This window comes from Rhinolophus sinicus, linkage group LG07, assembly GCF_036562045.2.
Source record: "Rhinolophus sinicus isolate RSC01 linkage group LG07, ASM3656204v1, whole genome shotgun sequence".
Taxonomy (NCBI): domain Eukaryota; kingdom Metazoa; phylum Chordata; class Mammalia; order Chiroptera; family Rhinolophidae; genus Rhinolophus; species Rhinolophus sinicus.
In genome coordinates, this window is record NC_133757.1 from 59,246,783 (window position 1) to 59,272,274 (window position 25,492).

Genomic DNA, 25,492 nt, shown 5'->3' on the forward strand with positions numbered 1-25,492 from the left:
TCATCATACATATGTTGGAATGCCTTACTGTGTTTTAAAAGTCTCTTAGACTTTTTACTTTTCTTCATTTTTTTTTTTTCCTTTTTCTCAGTCTGAATAACAATTTACCACTCCTCAGATTTGCTGATTCTTTCTTTTCCCTACTCAAATCTGCTAGTGATTTCTTTTTTTCATGAGGACTAAATGAAATAATAGACATGCTTACCACAGTACCTTGAATCAAGTAGGTATTCAATAAATGTAAGTTACAACTGTATAATCCCTTAATTCTTAAGAATTGTGAGTTGTTTTTTTCTTTCTAAATTTTTAATTGTGGTTAAAAAAAGTACATAAAATTTACCATCTTAGCCATTTTAAAGTGTACAGTTTAGTAGCATTAATTATTGTGTGCAGCAGATCTCTAGAACGTTTTTTACCTTGCATAACTGGAACTGTATTCATGAATAGACTCCTTTTCCCTCTTCCCCCAGCCCCTGGCAGCCACTACTGTACTTTGAGTTTAACTACTTGATACTTTATTTAAGTGGAATCATGCAATATTTGCCTTTTTGTGATTGGCCTGTTTTGCTTATCGTAATGTCTTCAAGGTTCATCCATGTTGTTGACTCTGGCAGGCTTTCCTCCTTTTTTAAGACTGAATGATACTCCATTTTACGGCTATACCACATTTTATTTGTTCATTCACCTGTTGATAGACATTTAGGTTGTTTCCACCTCGTGATTTGTGAATGATACTGCAGTGAACGTGGAGGTGTAAATATCTCTTTGAGATCCTGCTTTCAATTATTTTGGATATATATCCAGAAATTTTATTGAGTTTTTCATTTAGGTTGTTATACTTTCACCTCCAGAATTTCTGTTTTCCCTCTTTTATGCTGTACTCTTCTCTGATATTCTGTACTTAGTTAGATATCCTTTGCCTATGGTTTTCTTTAGCTCTTTGAGCATATTTAAGACTGTTGAATTAAAGTCTTCGTCTGTTAAGTTCAGTGCTTGGACTTCCTCAGGGATCATTTCTGTTAATATATTTTTTTCTGTAAATGGATGATACTTTCTTTTCATGCCTCTAAGTTTTTGTTGAAAACTGAACATTTTAAGTATTTTAATGTGGTAACACTGGAAATCATATTCTTCACTTTCCTTAGGGTTTGTTTTTGTTACTTGCTGTATGCTACAGCTGCTTGCTTTTTAGTGACTTTTATAAAGTATTTTTGTAAAGTCTCTCATCTTATCATGTGGGGTCTATGAAGGCAGTGTTACATAGCTTGTGTTTGTTTAGTGTTTTATGCAGCGATTTTGTTGACTGCCAAAAGCCAAAAAAAAGAAGAAGAAAGAAAGAAGGAAAAAAGGGACAGAAGGAGAGTGAGAGTAAGAGAGAGGAAGGGAAGAAGAGAAAGAAAGAGGGAGGCAGGTAGAGAAAGAACAAAGAAATATAAGGAAGTAAAATGAAAAATAGAATCTCAAAGTCAAAATTTGTAGAAAACCTTTCATTGTGTTTGTCTTTGCATATTGACTCTGTGTTGGGGTTCTTCAGTGCTTAGCCTGACCATTTACATTCTACCTTAGCCTTCACTTGCTACTTCTGAGCCTGGAAATCAGCCAGAGTTGAAAACTTTGGGTCTTCTTAGGTCTTTACTCAGAATGCATCCTGCCTGGGCATTTTTGTGGCTTTCCAAATTCCCCAGTATCCGTGGCACTTTTGAATCACCTAATTTCCCAAAGAAACTCTTCAGCCTTTTCTCTCAGTCTTTCAGCATGTGTCTCAATTGCCATCTTTTGACCCAGGGTGACTGTGGATTGTTTGTTTGCCTTATAGTGTTTTTGAACAATGCCCATCACTTTTCAGACCATTTTTCAATTCGGCAAGAATTCCAAATTAGGCAAAACAAAGATAAGTACTCTGTGTCAGTCATTCAGGTAACTCGGGCAGGTTAGAGTAGACAAACAGAATTTGTGAATAAGGTCTCCACGGCACCCTTTGGAACCAGAGACCTAGGTTTCAGACTGGAAACAAGGTCTGCAGTCTTCAAGTCTGCAGTCAAGTTGTGAGGGGCATATGGAAAGGCCAGTCTTATTGATGATTGGAATGCTAACTGTACAACAACTCCAGGATATGGTTTAGCAGTTTCTGATGAAATTAAACATGTACTCAGTATATCGCCCAGCAATCTCACTCCTCTCTATTTACTTTAGAGAAATGAAAGCTTATTCACACAAAAACCTGTACATGAATGCTTGCAGTAGCTTTATTTAAAGTAGCTAAAATTTGGAAAAACCAAAATGTCTTTCAATGAGTAAATGGGTACACAAACTGGTACTTTTTATTACTACTCAGCAGTAAAAAGTAATGAATTATTGATATATTCAGTGACTTAGATGAATCTTAAAGACATTCTCCTAAGTGAAATAAGCCAGTCCCAAAAGGTTAGATAATGTGTGACTCCATTTATGTTACATTATTAAAGACAAAACTATAGTTATAGACAACAGAACATTGTTTGCCAGGGATTATGTGTGGGTAGAGGGTGTGACTATAACTGGTTAGTACAAGGCAGTTTTTTTGAGTGAAGACACGTCTGTGTCCTGATTGTATTGATGTTTATACAAATTTGTTTTAAAATCCATAAACTGTATACCAAAAGAAAAATTAATTTTATTACATAATAATTAAAACAAACTGGTGATTGTGCCATTCATTTGTCTAAAACATTTAGGCTTTCTCCTCCAGTTTATTAGTGAAAGAGAAACTCATTGAAAGAAGCATTGGCCCACCATTTACATTATTTGAAGGGGACAGCATTCCCAGAGGCCAAGGGAATTCTGTGACAATTCTACCAATATGTACTAAGAGTTTTAATTCCAGTGAGGCTTGTGGGAGCCTTTGGAAGCCAGTGAGTTTACAGATTTAGGTTTACATTGTCATACACCCAGCTCATGGTTGTGCTACATGGCCTCCCAACTAAAACAGGTGTGTGTGTGCATGTTCGTTTCCAGTCAGAGGAGGAAAGAACAACAAACATGGAGCAGAAAGTCTTTCCCATGGTAACCAGTCTCCATACTACATGACTTCCTTTCTTCCTGTCATAATGCAGTTCCTAGCCTGTGGAGATGACTTGTGAAGAAAAATTAGATTAATTTTTTTACTTCTCTCTTTTCCTGGACCCTTACTGAATGGGTTAATCTTATCTCTGGTATAGCTCTTCTCAAAATTTGATACTGGAGAAACGTAGACCTTCTATAAAGATGACTATGATAAAGATTGTGTAATACAGATATTAGAATCCAGTCTTCTCACTCTGCACTGTCTCTCTTGTCAAACTCACTATTCAGTATCTTTCAGTTGCCATCTATGGTGGTGACTTTCACACCTCAAATCTCTTCGCTCAATTCCATACCCCTGTATATTCAATTATCTGCTGGACATGTCTCCTTGAAGATGCAGCAGGCATTCGGAAATTATCAGGTTTTAAAATTGTATATTAATTCTTTCATCTCCTACCAGATCTGGGCTTCTTTTTTTTATACTTTTATTTCAGTGAATAGGAATCCATCTATTTTCAAGCCAGGAACCAAGGAGTCCATTCATGGCTACTTTCTTACTTCTCAGTTAACTTGGATTCTATAGATCCTAACTCCTTTGTATGTTTCATAACTGCTTATTCTTCGTTCTCATTGACATTGATTAACATCAGGCTACGATCATAAGTCACATGATTTCTGCAATAGCCACAAAACTGATTTTTCTTTCCCACTTAAATCCATCCTCTACACTGCAGTCAGAATATTTCTTTAGTGGAAATTTCAATTTGTCATTTCTTAAAACTCCTCAGTCATACTCTTTGTCATTGAAGTAGAGTTCATATTCTTTAATAATGTAGAACTGTTTATCTCTTCCCCTTACACACTGTGTCTGTGTATTGTCTTAGCTTGGGCTACTATAACAAAGTAGCTTACACAATAGACATTTACTTCTCACAGTTCTGAAGGCTGGAAGTCCAAGATCAAGATGTTGGCAGATTCAGTTCCTGGTGAGGGCTCTCTTCCTGACTTGCAGACAGCTTCCTTCTCACTGTATCCTTTATGTGGCAGGGGGCGAGAGAGTGTGTGCTCTGGTCTCTTTCCCTTATAAGAATACTAATCCCATCATGGGGTCCTCACTTACCATCATGATCTTGTCTAAACCTAATTACCTCCCAAAGGCCCTACTTCCAGATACCCTCATATTGGGGGTTAGGGCATCAACAGATGAACTTGGTGGGGTGGGGTGGTGCAAACATCAGTCCGTAGTAAGTGTTAATGAGCTACTTGCAGTTATGTGAATAGAGCAGGTCAGCAAACTATATCCTGTAAGCCACATCTGACTGACTACCTGTTTTTTTCACAGCCTGCGAACTATATTTTTTTACATTTCAAGTGGTTATACTTTAAATGGTTATTATATACAAGTAAATACGTACACAATATACATGATTTTGTCTGTAGGCCTGAAAAGTCTAAAGTATTTACTTCCTGTCCTTTAAAAAAGTTTTGCAAACCCCTGGGATGGGTTAAGTTTTTTGCTTCCTTGCCCTTAATGATATTGTCCATGCAGAAAGTACTCTCCTCTTTCATGTTCTAGAGGCCACATATGGTTTCTCTTTCAGTTGTCTCTGACTTGGCTTTTACGTAGGTTGTTTTAGGTTGTCTCTAACTTGTCAAACTTAGATATCCATCCAATGTGCACTTATGGCACTCGAGCAATTACCATACTGTAAAGGAACTGTTTCAGGGAGAAAGTAGCCTTGTAGGGTTGTTGTTGTGACTTTATTAAATTAACATTTGTTAAATAGAACTCCGGGCTGTTGGATGGTGAACCCCAATTCAACAGTAGACCACAAGGGAAATTGAAATAGAGAAGTTTATTACTCATAGATCCTGGGAAAAGTCCACGACACACCTCTGGGGGCCATGTGGGAAGGTACACAGCATGCCTCAAAGGGCCGTACTGGTGCAGAGAGAGTGGTAGGATGGGGGGCACGTGCCTTCATTAGCGTTGGTGGCTGGGGTGTTTGGGGTTCCTGGGCTAAGGCTGTGTGGGTCAATTTATCAAAAACAGCTGGGTTTCCGTAGGCTCCCCAGGGGTCTTCTCCAAGCAGTGCCCAAGGGAGGGTCCGGGGGAGACTGTCGCTCACACTGGCTGCTGGGGAAGCTGTATCAGGAACTCCCATTTGCCTGTGACTCCAGGGCCGTTATGGCACATACACTCATGTGACGGGCTAGTTTGGGTTCAAGGCCCCTCCAGGCTGCTTGACCATACAAAATGGATGCCAAGGCAGCAGTATCATCGAGTAATTTATTTAAACTCTTGACAAAGATAAGGATTGTCTTTTTTACATGAGTATATCCTGTGCTCAGAATTGTATCTTGGTTTTTATCTGTGTTGAATTACTGAAATTGTATCTTATGGTTGCCACATGAAGGGGCAGTGTCAACTCCCCTCCTCCAAAATTTGTTTGAATGCCAAGACCAGTGGTGCCACACCAGTGGTACTAAGAGAGTGTGAAAAGATGTATTACTCACATACTGAGATGTTTCTGGGGAGAGCAGAGTAGGTACCAAAACCAGGCCAGAATGGCTTGAGTGAAGGCGGGAGGAACAGGTAGCTCTGGTTTTTATTGTGGTTAAGGATGGGCTGGGTTCAGGGTTCCCAGGAGCCGGCTATGTTTGTGTGATTTGGACTTGCCTGTTGATGCCAAGGGAGGTAGACTTTTTCCAACATGAAGTTTTGCTTGTTATAAACGCACTATGTCCTTATTATAGAAAAAGCAGAAAAAATATAAAGAGCATAAGCACATACTAGCTCATGTAGGGAAAATTGTAACAGTTCTTTGGGTTACCATCATCTAGATAGTTGAATGTATTTTTTAGCATGAAAGGTGAAGTCATGGAACGCATATGTAATCTGCTTCTCCTCCCACTCCCATTTTACAGAGCTCTTTCCATGTTACTGAATACATTTCTGAAACTTCATATACTGTAATGATTTATTGATGAGTGTTAACTTGAGGCATAAAAATGGAGGGTTTTCCCTCCCTTTCTCCCTGTAACTATTGCTAATTATGCTTCCCTTCCTTTTCCACTGGGCTTTCTTTAGTAACTTTTCAAAGTGATGTTATAATTATACCATCACTTTTACGTTCATTAGAACAGGCTCGTTCCCATTCTTTAAGACTGTTTTTTTAAACCTTTCATTTTAAAATGAAACCCACAGAAAATTGCACAAAACAAATGTAGAGTTTAGTTATTAGAAGTTGAGCACCTTTTGCGCAGTGGTGGCAGTGCTCCTTTTGCTGATCGGTAAGTCTCAGCCAGCCCTGCTTTGGACAGAAAATGATGTCCTGTTATCGTTGATTCTTTGCTGTGTCCTTAGTTGTCAAATCTGGCTTGGGGCACTCAGCATCATCTTGTTTCACACATACTCATGCATACACAGTCATATGTTTTTGTAGAGCATATGATTTGTGGGGCAAAAGGGGGGGGTAAATTTATGAAAGTCCGTGCTTATTGCGCAAAATGAGAAAATACAGTTACTCTAAATGAAAAAAGAAGGAAAAAACCCTTAATCCTAAAATATAAAGTTACAAAAAAGTTGGTGTGCATATTATACAATGTTTTTTTTTGGTGTTTTTTTTTTTTTTCCCCATAAAATGGGTAATTCTGTACTGAATTTGTAGTGTTAGAGACCTTTTTCCCCCCTTCGGTTAACATCTAGTCCTTTCCAGTTGAAGAAATTTATTTTTTTTGTTTAAGATGAAAAACATTTTGTGTTCATACTGATACTTCCCACTTACATTCACAAATGTAGAATTTTTATTTAATTTCATTGTTCTTTACATTTTAGTTTACTTATCCTAACATGAGAATCCATTTTACAAAAAACACCAATACAACTCCTTTCATTTATACCCATGTATACAAAACCGTCTTAGAGTAATAACTGTACTACCATCCATATTACAATTACTGAAAATAGTTTGAGGATTTTTCCCTCACTTGAAATAGTTTCTCTGTAAGTGTTATGCCAACAACTTGATACACAGTTAGATTCATTTGTTTCAATTTACTTTTGACTTACAAAGGTTCATTGAAACATTATTTTTAAGAGCAAAGCATTAGAAACAACCCAGTCTGTTTTTCCCCCAATTAACATCTTTCCATGTCTATAGATATATTTTTATTATATTTTTTTTACTAACAATACGGTTATATGACTATTCCATTATTTCTGTTTAACCATTTTTCTAGTGTTGGGCACTTAGGTTGTTTCTACTTTTTTGTCATTCTGAACAATGCTGCAATAACCATACTTGTACATACAGTTTCTGCATTTGTTTATCTCTAAGGCATAAATCCTTAGGAAGGAAAATTTACCTTTAAAAGGAAAGTTTTAGCTAAAATTTGACAAATTGGACTCCAGAAAGTTTATATGAATTTAATACTATCTGGAGTATAGATGAGTACTAGATTTCTCTCAATCGTGATAAATCAGCATTAGTGTTAGCATTCTTTCCTACATCATATTTATTGGTTATTTTTTATATTTATTTTGTGAACTGTCCATTACGGCCTTTGCCAGTTTTTTTCATGTTCATCTGTTTTCTTGATTTTTGTTAGGAAGACTGTATTAAGGATAGTAAATCTTTCATGATCAAAAGAGGTTATATGAAATAAATACCTTTCTTGTGCCAAGGTTAGATAATTACCCATAGTTTTTTTTGTTTTTTAGTTTTTTAATAATTACAGTTATTCCAGTTATTTAGTTCTCAATGGATCCTGGAACGAAAGCCCAGCAACACAAACTTGAAAAGATTTGGATAGAGTACCTGACATAGGGAACATTTCTAATTTTCTTCAGATTATCTGTAATGATGTAGATATACCCTTTCTATGAGTTTTTGTTTTTTTGTTTTTGTTTTTAAAGATTTTATTGGGGAAGGGGAACAGGACTTTATTGAGGAACAGTGTGTACTTCCAGGTCTTTTTCCAGGTCAAGTTATTGTCTGTTCAATCTTAGCTGTGGAGGGTGCAGCTCAGCTCTAGGTCCAGTTGCCTTTGTTGGTTGCAGGGGGCACAGCCCACCATCCCCTGCGGGAGTAGAAGAGTTGAACCAGCAACCTTGTGGTTGAGAGCCCACTGGCCCATGTGGGAATTGAACCGGCAGCCTTCGGCATTAGGAGCACGGAGCCACTGTGCTGGCCCCTCTATAAGAATTTTTAAAGGCCATAATCTAAGTTGTTTTTGTGAATTTGGGATCTTCTTATATATACTAAGGAATGGTCATACAGTATTGGATCAGTTCTTAAGTTGGAAGGATCCACGACTAGTGGGCTGTAAGTCAAACTGAGTTTTCCTTAAACTTAGTTTTTGCTTATTTAGTTATTTAGACTTTAGAACAAGAGTCTTTGAAAGCAAAATACTACTTTTCTAAGGACAGATGATAGCTAGCAAGGTTGCAAATAGAACACAAGAGGGGCTGCTTATACCAGTTTGACAGTTCCAGTTCTATTATAGAAAATAATGACTTAAGGCAAACCAAGGAGTTGGTAGTGGTGCTGAAGGCAGTAGTAGGCAGGTTTGGCATAAGAAAGGAGTGGAATAATCACATATTTAAAAGCTTATTTTGTTATTTTTGCATATGTTGCCTAATCCCTAGAGATAATAAAACACAACCTCCCACACCAAATACGAATAAATTTTGGGAGATACGTTACTAATTTTGATTATTCATGTTGTCAGGGAAGTTGTTAAATGCGTGGACTTAGGTGATAGACCACTTGTGTTCATATTCTATGTTGGCCAGGTGTTTAGGCTCTCTGTGCGTTAATTTTGTCACCTAGAATATGGGAATTGCATTAGTCATGAAATCATAGGGTTGTGTTAAAGGTTAAATAAATGATATTTGTAACATGCTTAGAACACTATCTTGCAGATAGTGAGCACGGTGTAAGTTTTTCAAAATAGAATCTGGTGGGGAGGACGACTAGGAGAAGGATGTTACAAATAGCTTAATCAGGTAAACCAGTTCAATCTTTTCTTTTTGTTTTAGAAAATTGAGTGAATTCAGATTATCATGCAGTCATGTTTTCACAACTCATGATAATATACATCCTTGAGCGAGATTATAACATTTTTTTATCGCTTTTGTTTACAGGATATTCTGAATAATCTTGAATCGTGTGACCTTGAGGATGATGACCTTATGCTTGATGTGGATCTGCCTGAGGACGCACCTCTTGAAAATGGTAAGTGGGGACATACTGAACCTCCAGAGGCACATAGTTAAGCCACTTGGCTATAGCCAATTTGATATTTGTTATTTACAGATTTCCCAATGTCAATCTGAAAAGGAAGCCTTTTCAGACTTAGAATCAATCTTCAGAGATGTTAAATAGGTTCATTGTAAATTTATTAAGTGTTTAAAACCTGATTTTGTATGTCTTAGATATAATTTCTGCATGATGCAATAATTTTATATACCTATACCATGAAGTAAGTGGTAGATAGGATTTGACCTTTTTTTCCTGTATACATACCCAATTTTTCCTCCCATTATTTCATTTTAATTCTAAGAAATGCATTTAGAGAAACAAATAAAATGATTTATGAAACATCAGTAAGTATCATTAAATTGAAAAAAAATTTAAGATCAATTCTGGGAAAATGGTGATCTTCTAAATGAATCATTCTACCCTTTTTTTTTAACCTCTTCCCCTTAACCTTTCCCCCTTTTAAAATTTTTCAATTACAGTTGATATACGGTATTATTTTATATTAATTTTAGGTGTACAGCATTGTAGTTAGAAATTTATATAATTTAAGAAGTGATCGCCCTGGTTGGTACTAGTCTAGGACCCACCTGGCACTATACATAGTTATTGCCACATTATTGACTATGTTCCCTGTGCTGTACTTTACATCCCCATGACTGTTTTATGACTACCAATTTGTATTTCTTAATGCCTTCACCTTTTTCACCCTTCCTTTTTCACCCTTCCCCTCCAAACCCCTCACATCTTTTACCCTGATAAATCTAATCTAAATTTGATAATCTATACATAGTTATTACAATATTATTGACTGTATTCCTTATACTATACCCTACATCCCCATGAATACTTTGTGACAACCAATTTCTACTTCTTAATCCCTTTCCCTTTTTCACCAGCCCTCAAACCCCCTCCTGTCTGGCAACCATCAAAATATTCTCTGTATTTATGAGTTTGTTTCTGTTTTGTTTGCTTGTTTATTTTGTTCTTTAGATTCCACATATCAGTGAAATTACATTGTATCTGTATTACACTCCACTCAGCACAATACTCCCCAGGTCTATGCATGCCAATGCAGATGGCAAGAGCCCATTTCCTTCTCTGGCCAACTCATATTCCATTGTGTATATGTATCACCTCTTCTTTATCCATTCATTCATCGACAGACACCAGGCTGCCTCCACATCTTGGCCATTGTAAACAATGCTGCACTGAACATATGGATGCACATGTCCCCTCAAAATAGCATTTTGTTTTTTCGGTTTTTTTTTTTTCAGATAAATACTAAGAAGTGGGATTACTGGGTCCTTCTTTGTCTTCTCTTATAGCCTTTGTTTTAAAGTCTATTTTGTCTGGTGTAAGTATTGCTACTCCAGCTTTTCTTTTTTCATTTCCACTTTCATGAAATATCTTTTTCCATCCCTTTACTTTCATTTTGTATGTGTCTTTCAACCTGAATGAGTCTCTTGTAGGCAGCATATGTAAGGGCCTTGTTTTCTTATCTATTCAGCCACCCTATCTTGATTGGAGCATTTAATCCATTTACGTTTAAAGTAATTTTTGATAGATATGTAGTTATTGCCATATAGTAATTATAATAATAATAGTTTTTATTATTGTTATAATAATTATATAATAATAATTATTATTATTATTACTTGTCTTAAAGAAATCTCTCTAACATTCCTTGTAATTCTGGTTTGGTGTTGATCAGCTTCTTTAGCTTTTTCTTGTCTGGGAAATTCTTTTATCTTTCCTTCGATTCTAAATGATAGCTTTGCTGGGTACAGTAGTCTTCGTTGTAGGTCCTTGCTTTTCATCACTTTGAATATTTCCTGCCAATCCCTTCTGGCCTGTAAAGTTTCTGTTGAGAAATCAGCTGACAATCTTATGGGAGCTCCCTTTTAGATAACTAACTGCTTTTGTCTTGCTGCTTTTAAGATACTTTCTTTGTCTGTAACCATTGGCCTTTTAATAGTGAGGTGTCTTGGTGTGAACCTCTTTGAGTTCATCTTGTTTGGGACTCTTCGTGTTTCCTGGGCTTGTATATTTATTTTCTTTGTCTCGCTAGGGAAGTTTTGCACTATTATTTCTTCAAATAGGTTTTTAATTCCTTGCTCGCTCTCTTCTCCTTCTGGTACCCTTGTGATGCGAATGTTGACACAGTTGATGTTGTCCCAGAGGCCCCTTAAACTATCCTCATGTTTTTTTATTCTTTTTTTCTTTTTGCTATTCTGATTGGGTGTGTTCTCTATCTTATCTTCTGCATCACTGATTCGATGCTCTGCTTCATCTAATTTATTGTTGAGTCCCTCTAAAATAGTCTTCATTTCAGTTACTGCATTCTTTATTTTTGAGTGGTTCTTTTTTTATGTTTCCCATGTCTTTGTTGAAATTCTCCCTGAGATCATTGAGCATCCTTATAACCAGTGTTTTGAACTCCATGTATGGGAGATTGCTTGTCTCCATTTTGTTTAGTTCTTTTTCTGGAGCTTTGTTCTGTTCTTTTATTTGGGACATGTTTCTTTGTCTCCCCGTTTTGGCTGCTTACCTATATTTGTTTCTAAGTACTAGGTAGACCTGCTCTGTCTCCCAGTCTTAGTAGAACGGCCTTATGGTAGTAGGTTTGCTGTAGGGCCCAGAGTACAATTTTCCTGGTCACCTGAGCCAGGTACTTAAGGTGCGTCTCTTGTGTGGGTTGTGTGTGCCCTTCTGTTGTAGTTGAGCCTTGGTTGCTGCTTTCACATTAGTGGGAGGGATTGACCCTCAGGCTGATTGGTTGTGAGGACTGGCTGTGACTACAGTGCAGGAGCTGTTGTGTAGGGGCTAATCCTTCATAGCAGGGTTCGCTTTAGCAGGGCTCTGGTGCCTGCCCAGTCTGTCCTTTGGGTGTGTCACCCTTTGAGGTGGCTGGGTGATGCTCCGGCTGCGTCTGAAGCTGTTCACTGGGCGTGCCAGTCCCAGGACCTCCTGGGAGGGGCCCCACCGAAAGCCAAGTTCAGCCTCAGCCTGTCCCCTACCCAGGACCACCTGGCATGACCCACAAAGCAGTCCTCAGATGGCTATGCTCGGATTGGAGTTGCCTTGAGAGGCCAAGCTGCAAACCAAGGCCAGCTGTCACTATGCCAGACACATGGCTGCTCAACCAGATGTATGGGACATACTGAAGTCAGATGCTGCTCTTTTGGCTTTTGTGAATCTTTGAGAAATTTTGGGAATGTCTGCAACATGAGCCAAGACAAGCCGTTTATACAAAATAGCCACTATAAGTTGCTTGGCTGTGCCCAAAGTTGGTTGGGGTGGGGTCTCAGGGAATCAAGGCTAACGAATGGTTTAGCCAGGTCGATTCAGACTGAGATATGGTGGCCCCCTGCTTCTGCTTGCATGCCAGGAGTGGGGGAGGGTCCTACAAAGAAACAATTGTTTCTGCTAGCCTTTCTGTCCGGGAGAAAGCTTCCCGTTCAGCCCTCACCCTAAAGCCAGACAACTCAGTTCCTCCCTGTGTGTCCCTGGTGCCTTTTGAGCTTGTAACCCAGCGCTGGAGCTCAAAGTGAGTGAGTCCATGCACGGGCCCTTTAAGAGGAGTGCCTGGGAGTGCAGCCACCTCTGACTCACTCTGCCACAATCTCCACTGGTTTTCATAGCTAGGAGTTATGGGGACTTCAGTCCTCAGCACTGAGACCCTGGGCCGGGGATCCTGTTGTGGGGTTGGGCCTCTTCACTCTTGCAGGGGGGCCTCCACAGCAGAGTTATCCCTCCTGATTTTTAATGGTCACATATGGGTGTGGAAGCAACCTGTTCCGCATCTCTGCCCCTCCCACCTGTCTCAAACCGGCTTCTTCTGTATGTCCTTAGTTTTAGGGCTTCCGTTCAACTAGACTTCAGGCGATTCTAAATCATATGGTGGTGGTTCTGTAATTTTGATGTGGTCATGAGAGGAGGTGAGCACAGTGTTTACCTGCTCTGCCATCTTGATTATATCCTCATTCAACCCTTTTTTACTTCCAAATCCTTTCTGTCTTCCTGTGCAGATCCCAGTGACTGCTGTAGCGGAGCTTTAAATAATCCATATGTAAGAGGGCCTGGGTGCTCTTCCCCCACCGACACAGCATTTATAGGCTTTTCTATCTTAGGGACTGATCCAGAACCAGAGACCAGCCTAGGAAAGCCCCTGGGACAAGGGTTGTAATGGGGATCTTCTTCGGAAGAGGAATGGCTCCAGAGACCTGTAGATTCCCTGTTAGTCAACATTTTCCTGGTCTTGGGCCTCCTAGGGACCAGGGGTGAAGTGAAAACTGTGGTGAAGTCCTTTTTATATGTGATGCCAGAAAATGCAAGGATATTTCACAGAGAGTAGGTGTGTGTTTTTAGTGCGTCATTGAGGTCCTAGGAATGTGTTGCTGCTCACATTTGTCATATTGATCAGGCTTTTTTTTTTTACACTGCCAGGGTGCCCTGTAACAATCAATCTCAAAATCATGGTGACTTTCAAAATAGGCATTTATTTTTCTCATTCTTGGGTCTGTGGGTAAACCTGGACAGTTTAGGCTGTGCGACTGAATTCAGGTCTACTTGTTTCTTCATTTGGAGACCAGGACTACTTGGAGCAGGTTGTTCTGGTGACAGATGGCAGAAGGACAGTAGGGTGATCAGAAGCATGCACGTAATGTCTCTGAAAGTCTTCACTTAGAGCCAGCACACTTAATTCTACAGCAGTGGGGCTGGGAGGTCCACTGTGTTCACGCAGATGCCCTGCAGCAGAGCACGTTGGATATTTCTATTAACGAGAGTGAAGAACTGAGAACAATAGCTGCTCTGCCCCTGGGGTAGAGACTGTTACACCTTCTGTGGTTCTGCTGTCACTTGGGAGGCTCTAGCAACCAGAGCTGAGTTCTAGTCAACTGCGAAAGAAAAATCACAGTCAACACCCAGGAAGAAAAACAGGGAAAACCACAGAACTCCCAGGATTAGAGAGGCCCAAGGAGGTAATAACGAGAGCACTTAGGGAGAGTTAATTGCACTGTAATGCTTTCTGGAGCCATAAAAGAGTTCCCCACAGAACACTTCAGTAGATGACAGAAAGCAGAGCTGCTGTTGAAATCTGATTAGTGGTCTATACGATCAAGTAGAAAAATATTGTGGAACACAGAGGAAAAACATAAAGCATCGATAATTATAAGTGAAATAATAATGAGTCTTCATGGTCCAGGAAATTTAATGTGACGTTTTAAGGGCTGGTAGTGAGGAATGAGGAATTTACCTTGTTGGAATAAATTACATCCTAACTAATGCATTTTACTTAGAATTATAACCACTCTCTTTAGAGGAAATCTTACACCATTTCTGAGCTAAAACAGGAGGTGGAGAGATGGAATTGGTCTTAGAGCCTGCGTCATCTTGAGAGCACAGCAAAAAGTTATCCACATATTAGATAAAAGTAGAATCACAGGGAAATTTAAAGTCTTTGAGGTCTTTGTTGGGGACTTGTGAAAAGTTTGAGGGTACTACTGAGGTATATCACGTATGTTACAGATTTTCCTAGAATGAAAACAAGTATTGACTATTTTGAGCTAATGGACACTGAAGAAAGCAGATCGTGGATCTAAAGTATGTTACCTTTAGAGGCACCAAAAGAGAAACTATTATTGAGGTTTGGTTCTGCTGGAAAGTAGGGAATGGCTCATCTCTTTATATCTCTGACGTCCTGCATGACTCTGTCCCCACCTGTTGAGCGTTTTGGTTGGGATGGCAATGTTACAAGGACGGGTGCAAGGTTTAAGGAGACTTCTAATATTCTTTTGACTATTGGTTCTAGTTCTCTTTAGATTGTGGTTTTTGAGGCTATTATTGCAAATTTGGGTGGAGTTTTTAGATGGCTCCTTCTGGATCTTGATGGGTTCAGCTCACTAATTCTGCCAAAATCAGTAGAATTTTTGACAATACAAAGAATGGCACCTCATTGAGATCTTAAATTTGGACACAAGTTTGCTATGACTTCATTATGAATAGGGGACTCTTATGTGATTTCAACGGAGAGGCCATGAGGAAAACATTTGTCTGGCATTGTCTTTGTGTAGTAAATAATTACCATGAAGCCAGCATGTGTGGTAGCACAGAGGTGGAAAGAATGTTTGTTGGACAAATATTTTTGGGACAATTAATGGCTAGGATTTGGGAGCTGTTTGAGTGTTATTGGAGATGACCACACTGAGTGAGTGGTTTGGTGACAGTGAGGGGGCGGTTATGCAACAGCAGGATTTAAGGTTGATATTGTAACGCCTGTATCAATAAAACATGTTCAAGGCTGTCCTTTACTACTTAGAGAAATTTATCTTTGACTTTAAGGGTAAAACCAGAAATTGAGTGCTTGATTTCTCCCTCAGAACACTTTAATCACCCACTTTCTTTTTTCTCTTTTATTTCTTAATGCAATAGAAGACATTTGTTTTTTGAATGCCCTGCTATTTGTAGCATCTATGGATGTGTTAAGAGATTCCTTCTTCCAATGTTTAATTCACTGGTGGAGGCATCTCGTTGTTATATGTGAAGGACATCATTTTATTCTGAGTCTTATTCTGTCTTTTTTTAAGGCTCTTTCCAAGCACTGGAAGTCTGGCAATGAGGCTATTTGCGGTATTTCTACCCTAAAATCTTTCACAGAAAGTGAGGAGAAAGGGTCACATCTCTTTCAGAATCTACTCTTGAATGTTCTCTAGTGGTGTTAGTCTATCCTTGAAGTCTGCAGTGAATTTATCTTTTCTTTTCTTAAAAATAAACAACTGGATTAGAGCCCAGTATGTGTTCATAGAAAAAGACTTTGTGACAGCTTCTGAAAGGCCTTTTTTAACCTCTCTTCATTTCATGTGCATTTGAGTTCAGGACACATTACCCCAAAATATTGTGCCCTGGCAAATTGAATATTTTAAGCTGAAGGAATTTTAAAAAATGGCAGAAGCAGGAGAGTCACTCTGACGTCCCCCTGCCCCCTTTTCCCCCGAAGCGGGTCATAAAACCCTCCAGTGAGTCGCCCTCCCTATATATCCTCGTCTCTGAAGACAGAGGGACACCAAGAAGAATCATACCAGGTCATGCTAAGTTTCCCCTAGTTTACTACAGTCACCTCATTCTCTTTAATCTGTCACATTCCTCCATAACTGTGCATTCTTCAGCAAAAATAGCATGAAAACACTCAAGTCTATAGGTTCTTTGGGTCTTCATTTCCTTATGAAGGCCCCATTACATGTATTATATTATATGTATACTTAGATGCTTTTCTCCTCTTAATCTGTTGTGTGAGTTTAATTTTCAGACCCTAAAAGGGTTGAGAAAAACGTTTTCCTCCTCTACACAATCACGGGTTCCTAAGTTACTTTTAGGTTCTTCGCACTTGACCTTTTCTATCCTAGTGTTTGCTCCTGGAGTTCCCTCTAATGTATGAACTAGCTGGTATAGTTCTGGCGACTCTGGGTCATCAATTCCTAACAATATTCCAAATTCCTTGGCAAATTGCTCCCAGTCTTGTTTAGACCTTAGAAAGTATGTAGCAATCAATGGCTCTCAGCTCAGAATGAGACACCAGGTCTTAAAATCAACTCTAATGGGTTTTCCCTCTTCTGAAGCAGGTTTAATTTTAAGAGGTATTGAACTTTCTAGGTTTCTGGCCAGCTTTGGGGGGAGGGGAACAGGTCAAAGGGAGAGATTGGGCAGAGAGAAACTGAGAAGCATAGAATGAGGGAAGAGGAATAAAAGGAGAAAGGACTTCAGGTTTGAGTTGCAATTTGGGAGGATGTGAAAAATAAATTGTTTTTAATTCTTTTATACTTTTCTTTTACCTTGGTCAAGGAGTCTCTTAAGGAAGCAATTTTGGAAACTGAATTAATTTTGGTAGACCGTTGGGTATTTGAGATTTGTTCTAAAGTGTTTTCTAAATGAATAATTTTGTTACAGCAAAAGCATAGTTGTATTGCTTTATTCTCTTGTTCAGGAATTTCTAATAGTCACTCATTTCCTGTAGATTAAAGCCTAGCATTTGGCACTTTCATAGTATAATACTCAGGTTTATAAAATTTCCATAGTGTATACCTTCTTACATGTGCTGTTTCCTCTGCTAACTTTGATTTTCAACTTTTATGTGTTGAAAAAGATGTCTATTTACTTACAGAATCCCACCTCAAACCAAGTTACGGTGCCTACTAAAATGCCCTTATTTCATGTTATTTTTCCTAAGGCCACATTTTTGCTAAACTTTTTGTTATACTATAGTCAGTCATGAGGTTCGTAGTGTTGTCCCTGACCACTTTCCAATTCCTATATTTTCTTCTGGAAATTTATTTTTATATTTCTCAGTACTAATTGTGTTTAGTAATAACAAGGTTTATTTTTCATTTGTTTGTTTTGTTTTTTAACACAAGGTTTTCTTCTCTCAAGCCAAATTTCAGTTAAAAGCTTTTTTGATCAGATTTGTAAAACCTAATGCAAAACACATTTTTTCCAGGCTCTGTGATGTGTAATTTCTTCCCACTGTCTTCATTGCCAATTGTTAGTCACAGGTGTCATCCGTTACCTGCTTAGGACAAGTTACCAGAGAAATCTTCTCGGTAGCCCTTGGTGTCTTATTTTGTTCCTTTATCAAATCAGAAGAAGGGGTACAATGTGTGTTAGACACAGGCATCCCCACATCCCATATGTCGTGTGGGAGACCCTGCTCGCTGCGCCATTTGTCATGCGGGAGACCCTGCTCGCTGCGCCATTTGTCATGCAGGGCGGCCTGCGGGGTCTCTGCTCCCGCTCCCCATACAAGAACGCAGGATATGGTGAGGCCAAAAAGGAACACCCACAGAGCCATAGGTAGGGGAGTCATACCACTATACTCTCTCTGGCGGCATTATACTCTCACTGGAGGCTGGATCCACACTGTCCGCAAACCGCCATCCACGCTTGCCAGCCCAGCCGCCATCTTCTTGCTAGCCCCCATTCTTTTCTCTCTCTTCTGCTAGCGTAGCCACAGCAGTTATATTGTGGCCAATGGCTCACTGGTTACAGCTGACGGCCAACTAGCCACAGCTGATGGCCATGCAATCACAGTTGGCCATTTACTACCTGAGCCAGCACCTGTCTATGTGAGGCCGAGAGCCTGGAAACTGCTTTCTGGGGCTCTGCCCCCACACCATACCTTTCAGTTAACTTCTCCTCTCCTTAGGGTAGAAATCCTGGTATTAGCTCTCTGTCTCCTCTCATAAAACAAAAACAAAACAAAACAAAAAAACTACATACTAAAATCCGCTGCCTTTTATTTTATGTCTGGAGCTGGAAACCTCCTTCAGAAGGCCTTTGTCTCTAGTCCTAACGTCACAGTGAGGGCCACATCTTGAGTGTTGTTGGTTTGGATCAGTGTGCTGGGTTAAAACTTTTTCAAACTGGGGTGCTGTTAGGTTCGCCCCATCATTCCCGATGGTATGACACATTCAGAGGGATTTATGTCCTTTCTTAGTCTTCTTTGCCTGTTCCTTCGTTGGCTCTGGAAGCTGGTTTTGATTTAGCTCCATCTTGTAATTTTATTGCTTTTCATTTTCTTTTCGATATTATTTCTTTAATTCTGTCAGAGAACGCTTACTCTGTTCTCAAAAACCATCGCTAATGTTATTTCACATTATTTTCTTAGAAGTGTTTTAAAATATGTAGCCACATGATTGATGGAAGCCTCAGGTAGGCGTATAAGCAGGACCCTCTCTGCAGAGTATTGGAGCGGACGTGTCTCTCAGAAGGTAGCCCCATCTGTTTCTACCAGTAGTCTTTTGTGGTCCTGCAAATGTTTGTTTCTAGTGCTTATTTGCCATTTTGCCCATATTCGAGTTCATATTTCAATAAAGGTGCTTTAATGTGAGGGCTGTGCCAACAACCATAGCACACACAAAAGCAGCACTCTAATTTCTGCGTTGTAATTTCCCTCAGTATCCAACCCCCTCTCCTGGCCTGTTTGCCTGATTTGTTTGCTTCTTGTTGCTCTCTGTGCAGTGTTGATGATATCCTAATTATGGATCAGTTTCTTATTATAACAGAATTTCTTGTTTGAGGAGTGGGTAGAATTTTGTCTGCCTGAGTTAAGAAAAAATGAATTCAGAACATTTAAAAGTAATTACAGATTATCCCTCAGCTATAAGAGTTGCTTAAACTAAAGTAACATTTTAATGTCTTGTAGAAATACTTAAGGAACTTAACCAAATCTATGTGTATAATACAAATGTGAACTTAAAGCAGTTTAAGCCTTCGTTGGGTTGTTTTTTATTTTCTTTTACAATCTCATTTTCTACTCATGATTTTCTTTTTTCAGCATAACAGTCACCATGCCTTTATGTATCTAACGGCCAGGTTTTCTATAACTAAACTTTAAAAAATAGATCTTAATTTATCTCAATAAGATGACAAGAAATTGTTCGAAATAATTTCAAACGTAAGACTTTTTAAACATTTTTGCATTGCAAAATTAAAAAAAAACACTATAAAACAGTTTTCCCTAAAATTGATTTCTCTAATGAATTTAAACAAAATTTCAATACCTTTTAAAACCTTATTTAAATGGTTATACATTTAGAAGAAATGTATTATAGTGAGTCTAGTATATATGAGAATTGAATATCCATACTTTTCATCATCTTTTCTTTGGAATGAGGAAGTTTTTTCTGTGTTTTTGTTTGTTTGTTTGTTTTTAATCTGGTATGCTGTAATGAAAGGCTCTCCACATTTCAAATTCAGATTTTAGGTTAAGTGAAAACAATCATTTAAATAATGTTTTTCAATTGGGGATTGCACTGATTGCTAAAGCTTTTTTTATCACAAGGAATTCTCAACATTGCAGGATTTGAACTTTCTCATGTAATAATTCTCAGACTAGAGAAACCTTCCCAGTTCCTGGCTTGGGTTAGTGTTGAGTTGTATTTTTAGTAACAGTCCTAACTCAGTAGCTATGTAAGCAGTGAGCGAAGATGGAGTCACAGGGTGAACTGGGCGTGCTTCCCACAGGGAGGGCTGGGAGCCGCAGGAAGGAAGGCCTGTTTGTCAGTGCCTAGTGTGCAACTATGTCTGAGTAGGCAGCAGGCGACACAATGTCTCCCTTGTACAAAGTAACTCTCTTAGCCAGTGCTCAGATATGTGAGGACAAAGTGTTTGGGTAAGTGAAGGAGAAGCTTGGGGTGTTTCAAAGAGATTCTTTTCGAGTTTTTGTGGCATTTGTATTTCAGGGAGTGTACTATTTGTTGCTGCAAAGTACTGGCTTTGTTTTCAGTGGCATTTTAGACTTTTTGAACAAGCTCTACTGCAGGCAGATTTGAAGCGTCTTACTTTCTAAAACTGTGAGCTTAATTTAAAAATATATGATTTGTTTGTGATAAAAAGTTAATTGTGCTTCATGAAGTCTGGGAAAATTAATTGTGACATTCATTTCGAGGAATGAATTCTCCACTAGACTTAAAATCTTTTTCTTGTTTTCATTCTGAAGTCAGAACCAACTAGTGATAATGATGAAAACCACTGTGAAACTGATGACTGGTGTTTAAAATGTAGAATGTTGATTTCAAATATAATTTGCTTGTTTTAGAACAGTGGAACCGTTGATAAAGTTTTGTAATTTACTTAAGTTCGAATAATATAACTTCAGTTTTTAACCAACAGAACTGGTTATTTTTCTTTTGGAAATCTTGATCTTTTTTGATGAGCTAACATAAACGACTGGTATTTTTTAGAATATTACTTTTATATTTTCAGCAGCATTTAATTATCAAATTATATAGATAGTTAACTTTTTAGAGTGTGTACACGTTCATAATGTTTTATTTTTGAATCTGTTTAGTGGAATGTGACAATATGAACCGTTTTGATCGATCAGACAGAAATGTCCGGCAGTCTCAGGAAGGATTTTGGAAAAGGCCATCCCAGAGGTGGAGTGGGCAGGACCATTATCACCTCAGCCATCCTGACCACTATCATAACCATGGGAAAAGTGACTTGAGCAGGTGAGTCTGATTTTCTATCTTCTGATTCATTTTGAGTTATAATTTTTCCCTTGCTTCCTTAAAACCATTTTTGGGGTCTGGTTTTTAGAGACACCAAAAACATAGTGCAAGTTTCATGTCGTCCTAATTGGAATAATATGTCTAATTTTTTTCTTTGGCCCAAGTCTTTTTTCATTAACTTTATCATAAATATAAATATTTATTTATGTCTGCTATTTGGACTTTGAGTTTTGATGTTCTTTTTCCAGTTCTCATTTAGGAATGATTAAAGGTTGACTTTGTTAAATGTTATTTTTTAAGTAATGTGTAAAATTAGTGTCAAGTGATTTGTCTTCTTTTGCTTATATAATAAATTGAAAATTTAAAATTCTTCGAGTACTATTAGAAACAAAAGAATGAACTGTACAATGCTAGAATTCTTTTCCTTTTTGAAATGTAGTATAGTGTTTAATTTGATCAGTCCTTATGTGTAATGTGGCTAAGATCAAACCCTGGCCTGGCACAAATTAGCTTTGTGAACTTAGATAATGTATTTAACCCCTCTCTACTTCATTTACCGTCTGTAGACGTAGCTTATATTTCCTTCTCACCGTTTGAGGATCGGGGATAAACGTGCCTGGAGCCATATCTGTGTTACAGTAGGCCCCCAGTGGTAGTTGTTAATTTTTTCCTTTTCACTCTCATCTTGTTCTACTGGGGATTTGAGGTCATTTTGGAGCCAACTTACAATACAGATAATAAAATTTGGATAAAGAAATAATGGAAGGGAAACATTGCCCCATATAGTTCTTGCAGTAAGAAAAAAAAGTGGCTCTAGGATTATTTGCAACAAAAGCAAAGAACAAAACTTGATCCATTACAAGAGTTACAGTGTGCTTAAGATAAATGACATGTTTCTCCTGAATTGATTAGCTTTTATGAGACAGAAACCTGTAAGAGGTTGCTTTGTATGCATTCTTATAAGGGAAATACCTGTGATACTGTGGACAGATGTCAGGCAGCTTTCCAAAGTAGAAATAATGACAGATTCCTTAAGTCTGTTTCTTACTTATGTTCTTTAATGCAAGCTACAGGGAATTCTAGTCCAAGTGAGAAAAGGTGGTTTTACAGTGGTTCATAAAAAGATGATGTCCAGCTAAAGATCCTTCTGTTGATATAATTTGATGCAAAGATAAAATTGAGGAAATCTAAAAGAATGCATTCAATACATACCTTCCAGGTATTATTTTAGCTGTTCTGCTTCTCATATCCGGGCTTTTGATAAGGAATGGACGTCAGAGAGTTGGTATTATCAGACAAAAATCTGATGTAAAGATCATCTTCATTGCTTATGATAAAGATTATGCTTCCCTCATCTTTGATGGTTGGTTTATAAAAAGGTAAATTTAAGGCTAATTTAGACATCTAAAACGTGAATCCTTGCTTATACTTCAAATAAGATCTTTTTCATCCATTTCACAAATACTCATTGAGAACCTATGTGTTGAACTCTGCTCAATTCTTAAGCCGGGAAGAATTTACACATCGTGTGAGAGGTGAAAGTTGTGGATTGATAACAGCTTCTTGGAGCATTGTTTTGAGGAAAATTAAAGGAATTACACAGTGCCTGAGCTCAGTTGGAATCATTGCAGTTATCTATTAGGTAGAAGATGATCCCATAGGAATATGAGTAGCGGATACTTCCTTCTGTCAGGATGCTGAGTCTGGGAGAGACATGCATGTAGACTGTTATAACACAGTCTTAACTGCAGTGCAGTGAGGACGGGGGCCTCAGTACGGTGATGGCTGCAGGACACTAGGTGCATGTGGCAAGTGGCTTTGTCTGGGGTAGTGGTGTATAAGGAAGTTACTCTTGACCTGAAAAGCATGACTGGAGAGATTGCAGAGCAGTGGTTTCTGTAGGAGAAGGATGAGTATTCATTCAGATGGAAAAAAAGTAGCCATGGGCAAAGAAAGCCTTTATGGGATGGTGTGGCATTTATAGTTGGATTGCTAGGTCATTTCCGGGGAAAAAATAGGTGTGATTTCTAACTCTAGATAGCAAAACTATGCATTTTAAGATAAAGGGTGGCGAACTTCAGCTTAAAGTGAGATTATTAATCAGACTGTCCAAGATGGAGTGGATTTACCTGGAGGTAGTAATCTCTGTCCCTGGGAATGATTGAGGTTGATTAACTGTCAGAAAAGTTAAGCAACAGTTTCTAAAAACTATATTCCTGGATATCAATAGGTATAGAAAACAGAGATTCTCTGATCAAATGAGTGTAGGAATGACAAGTTCAAGTTAAATGGATTTTTTTAAAATAGCAGACTCCCCAGTGCCTTAATATATAAATATAGTATTAATGATTTTATAAAAGGTGGTGAAAGAATATGTAACCATTTCCCAAACCATATGACCACAAATCTCACCTGCACAGTGTGTTTTGAGGGACTAGTGATTGGTGGATCTTCCACACTGGTAATTCTCAGTGAGGAGCGAGAAATAAATGTACTGCATTCTGGGGGTTTCTAATCAGACTCATTTAGCACAGAACTTCCCAACAAGTGGGCTGAGGCATACCAATTTGTCATGAAGAGTTATAGGTTAACCAGTTTATAGATCCCCTCAGGCTTTGGGGTGGCTGTGTGGGGTTTGGGACATCTCGACCCCCTAGAGTCAGTTATGGGGATGAGAGAGAGAAACCTCACTCAAGAGAAGCCTTACTCCGGCATACCTTCAAACTATCCTTCTCTCTGTATGCCTTGATTGTAAAAGGTATAGCTGCACTGACCCCAGGGCCTTTTTAATATGACATGGGTGAAAGTCCCTCTTCCCATTCTGTGATGTCTGGAGTGCTGGTTCCCTTTCCTATCTGTCCTTCAATTCCTGTCTGTCATTGTCAGAGTTAATTAAAGGATTATGTCTTACCCATAACTCAGGGTACTGGTGGTTCAGAACCAGTGAGCTACTTCCTCTACACAGATTCTCCTGAATTTAGATGGGGTTGTGTCCTGGTAAACTCATCGTAAGTTGCAAATATTGTAAGTTGAAAATGCATTTAATCCACCTAACCTACCGAACATCATAGCTTAGCCTGGTCCACCTTAAACTTGCTCCGAACACTGATATTAGCCTACAGTTGGGCAAAGTCTTCTCACACCGTGAATACACTGTGGGTACTCGTTGTTTACCCTCGTGATTGCGTGGCTGACTGGGAGCTCAGGCTGCCCTGCATCATGAGTGAGTATTGCCCCACGTATTGCCAGCTCAGGAAAAGATAAAAATTCAAAATTCAAAGTACGGTTTCTACTGAACGCATTATCACTTTAGTACCATCATAAAATCGAAAAATTGTAAGTAGGACCATCCTAAGTCAGGGACTGTCTGTATTTTTATTATAATATTGTGCTGTCTTTTTATCTGGCCAGCCTTACACTGCTCTTTTCTCCAGTCCTCCTTTTTTTCCTGTACCTTGTACCTTCCATTATGCTATGTGGAATTCTCTTACATTCTAACAAACTCATATACGGGCCTTTTTTACTACATTTTCCTGATTGTAACTGAAACCGAACTCTTTCCTAAATGTGCTAATTCCCCAGTGGCATTCTTAAGTGAAGGATTCTTATTTTTCGGTCGTTCTCGTACTGTACTGTGTAGAGGTGGGCTCTTGTCTTTAACCCTCATTGTCACTTCTCAGTGACGTGTTCTCCAGTCTCTTTCCTGTGAGATGTGGGGCATTTGGCTGTGTCAGTTTCTCCTTCCCGGTCCCTGCCTGCCCCTCGCTCCCAAAAATCCTGGCCCTTGGCTCCCTTTCCTTCTTCATTTTCCCCACCTTTGCTGCAATCCTGAGTGCCTCTAATGTTCACGTACCTGGTTCAAATAACCCTCTGGCTCCTGAGTTTCTTAGGCTTTTCTACATACAAGATCATGTCATCTGAGAATAGAAATAGTTTTACTGTCTTCTTTCCAATCTGGATACTTTTCTTTTTTTCTCCCCTGCATAATTGCTGTGGCTGGAACCTCCAGTACAGTGTTGAATAGGAGCGGTGAGAGTAGCCATCTGTGTCTTGTTTCTGATATGAGGAGCGACGTAGTCTTTCACTGTTAAATATGACACTAGCATGGGTTTTTCATAGAGACTCTTTATCAGGTTAAGGAAAGTCCCTTCTATACATATTTTATTGAGTATTTTTATC

The 25,492-nt window shown here is 38.7% G+C and overlaps 1 protein-coding gene across 10 annotated transcripts in view; it reads left to right on the forward strand.

Annotated features, from left to right (window-relative positions):
• Positions 1-25,492, forward strand: part of CCSER2 (coiled-coil serine rich protein 2) — a 170,284-nt gene that overhangs the window by 64,258 nt on the left and 80,534 nt on the right. For 5 of the 10 annotated variants that reach the window (XM_019755556.2, XM_019755554.2, XM_074339719.1 and 2 more), the window contains 2 exons: positions 9,191-9,281; positions 21,151-21,313. In XM_019755556.2, the coding sequence (XP_019611115.2) occupies positions 9,191-9,281; positions 21,151-21,313 (254 nt within the window). Of the gene's footprint in view, positions 1-9,190; positions 9,282-20,332; positions 20,473-20,532; positions 20,654-21,150; positions 21,314-25,492 lie in introns of those variants that run through there. The other 5 variants (XM_019755559.2, XM_019755557.2, XM_074339721.1 and 2 more) reach the window with 3 other exon arrangements.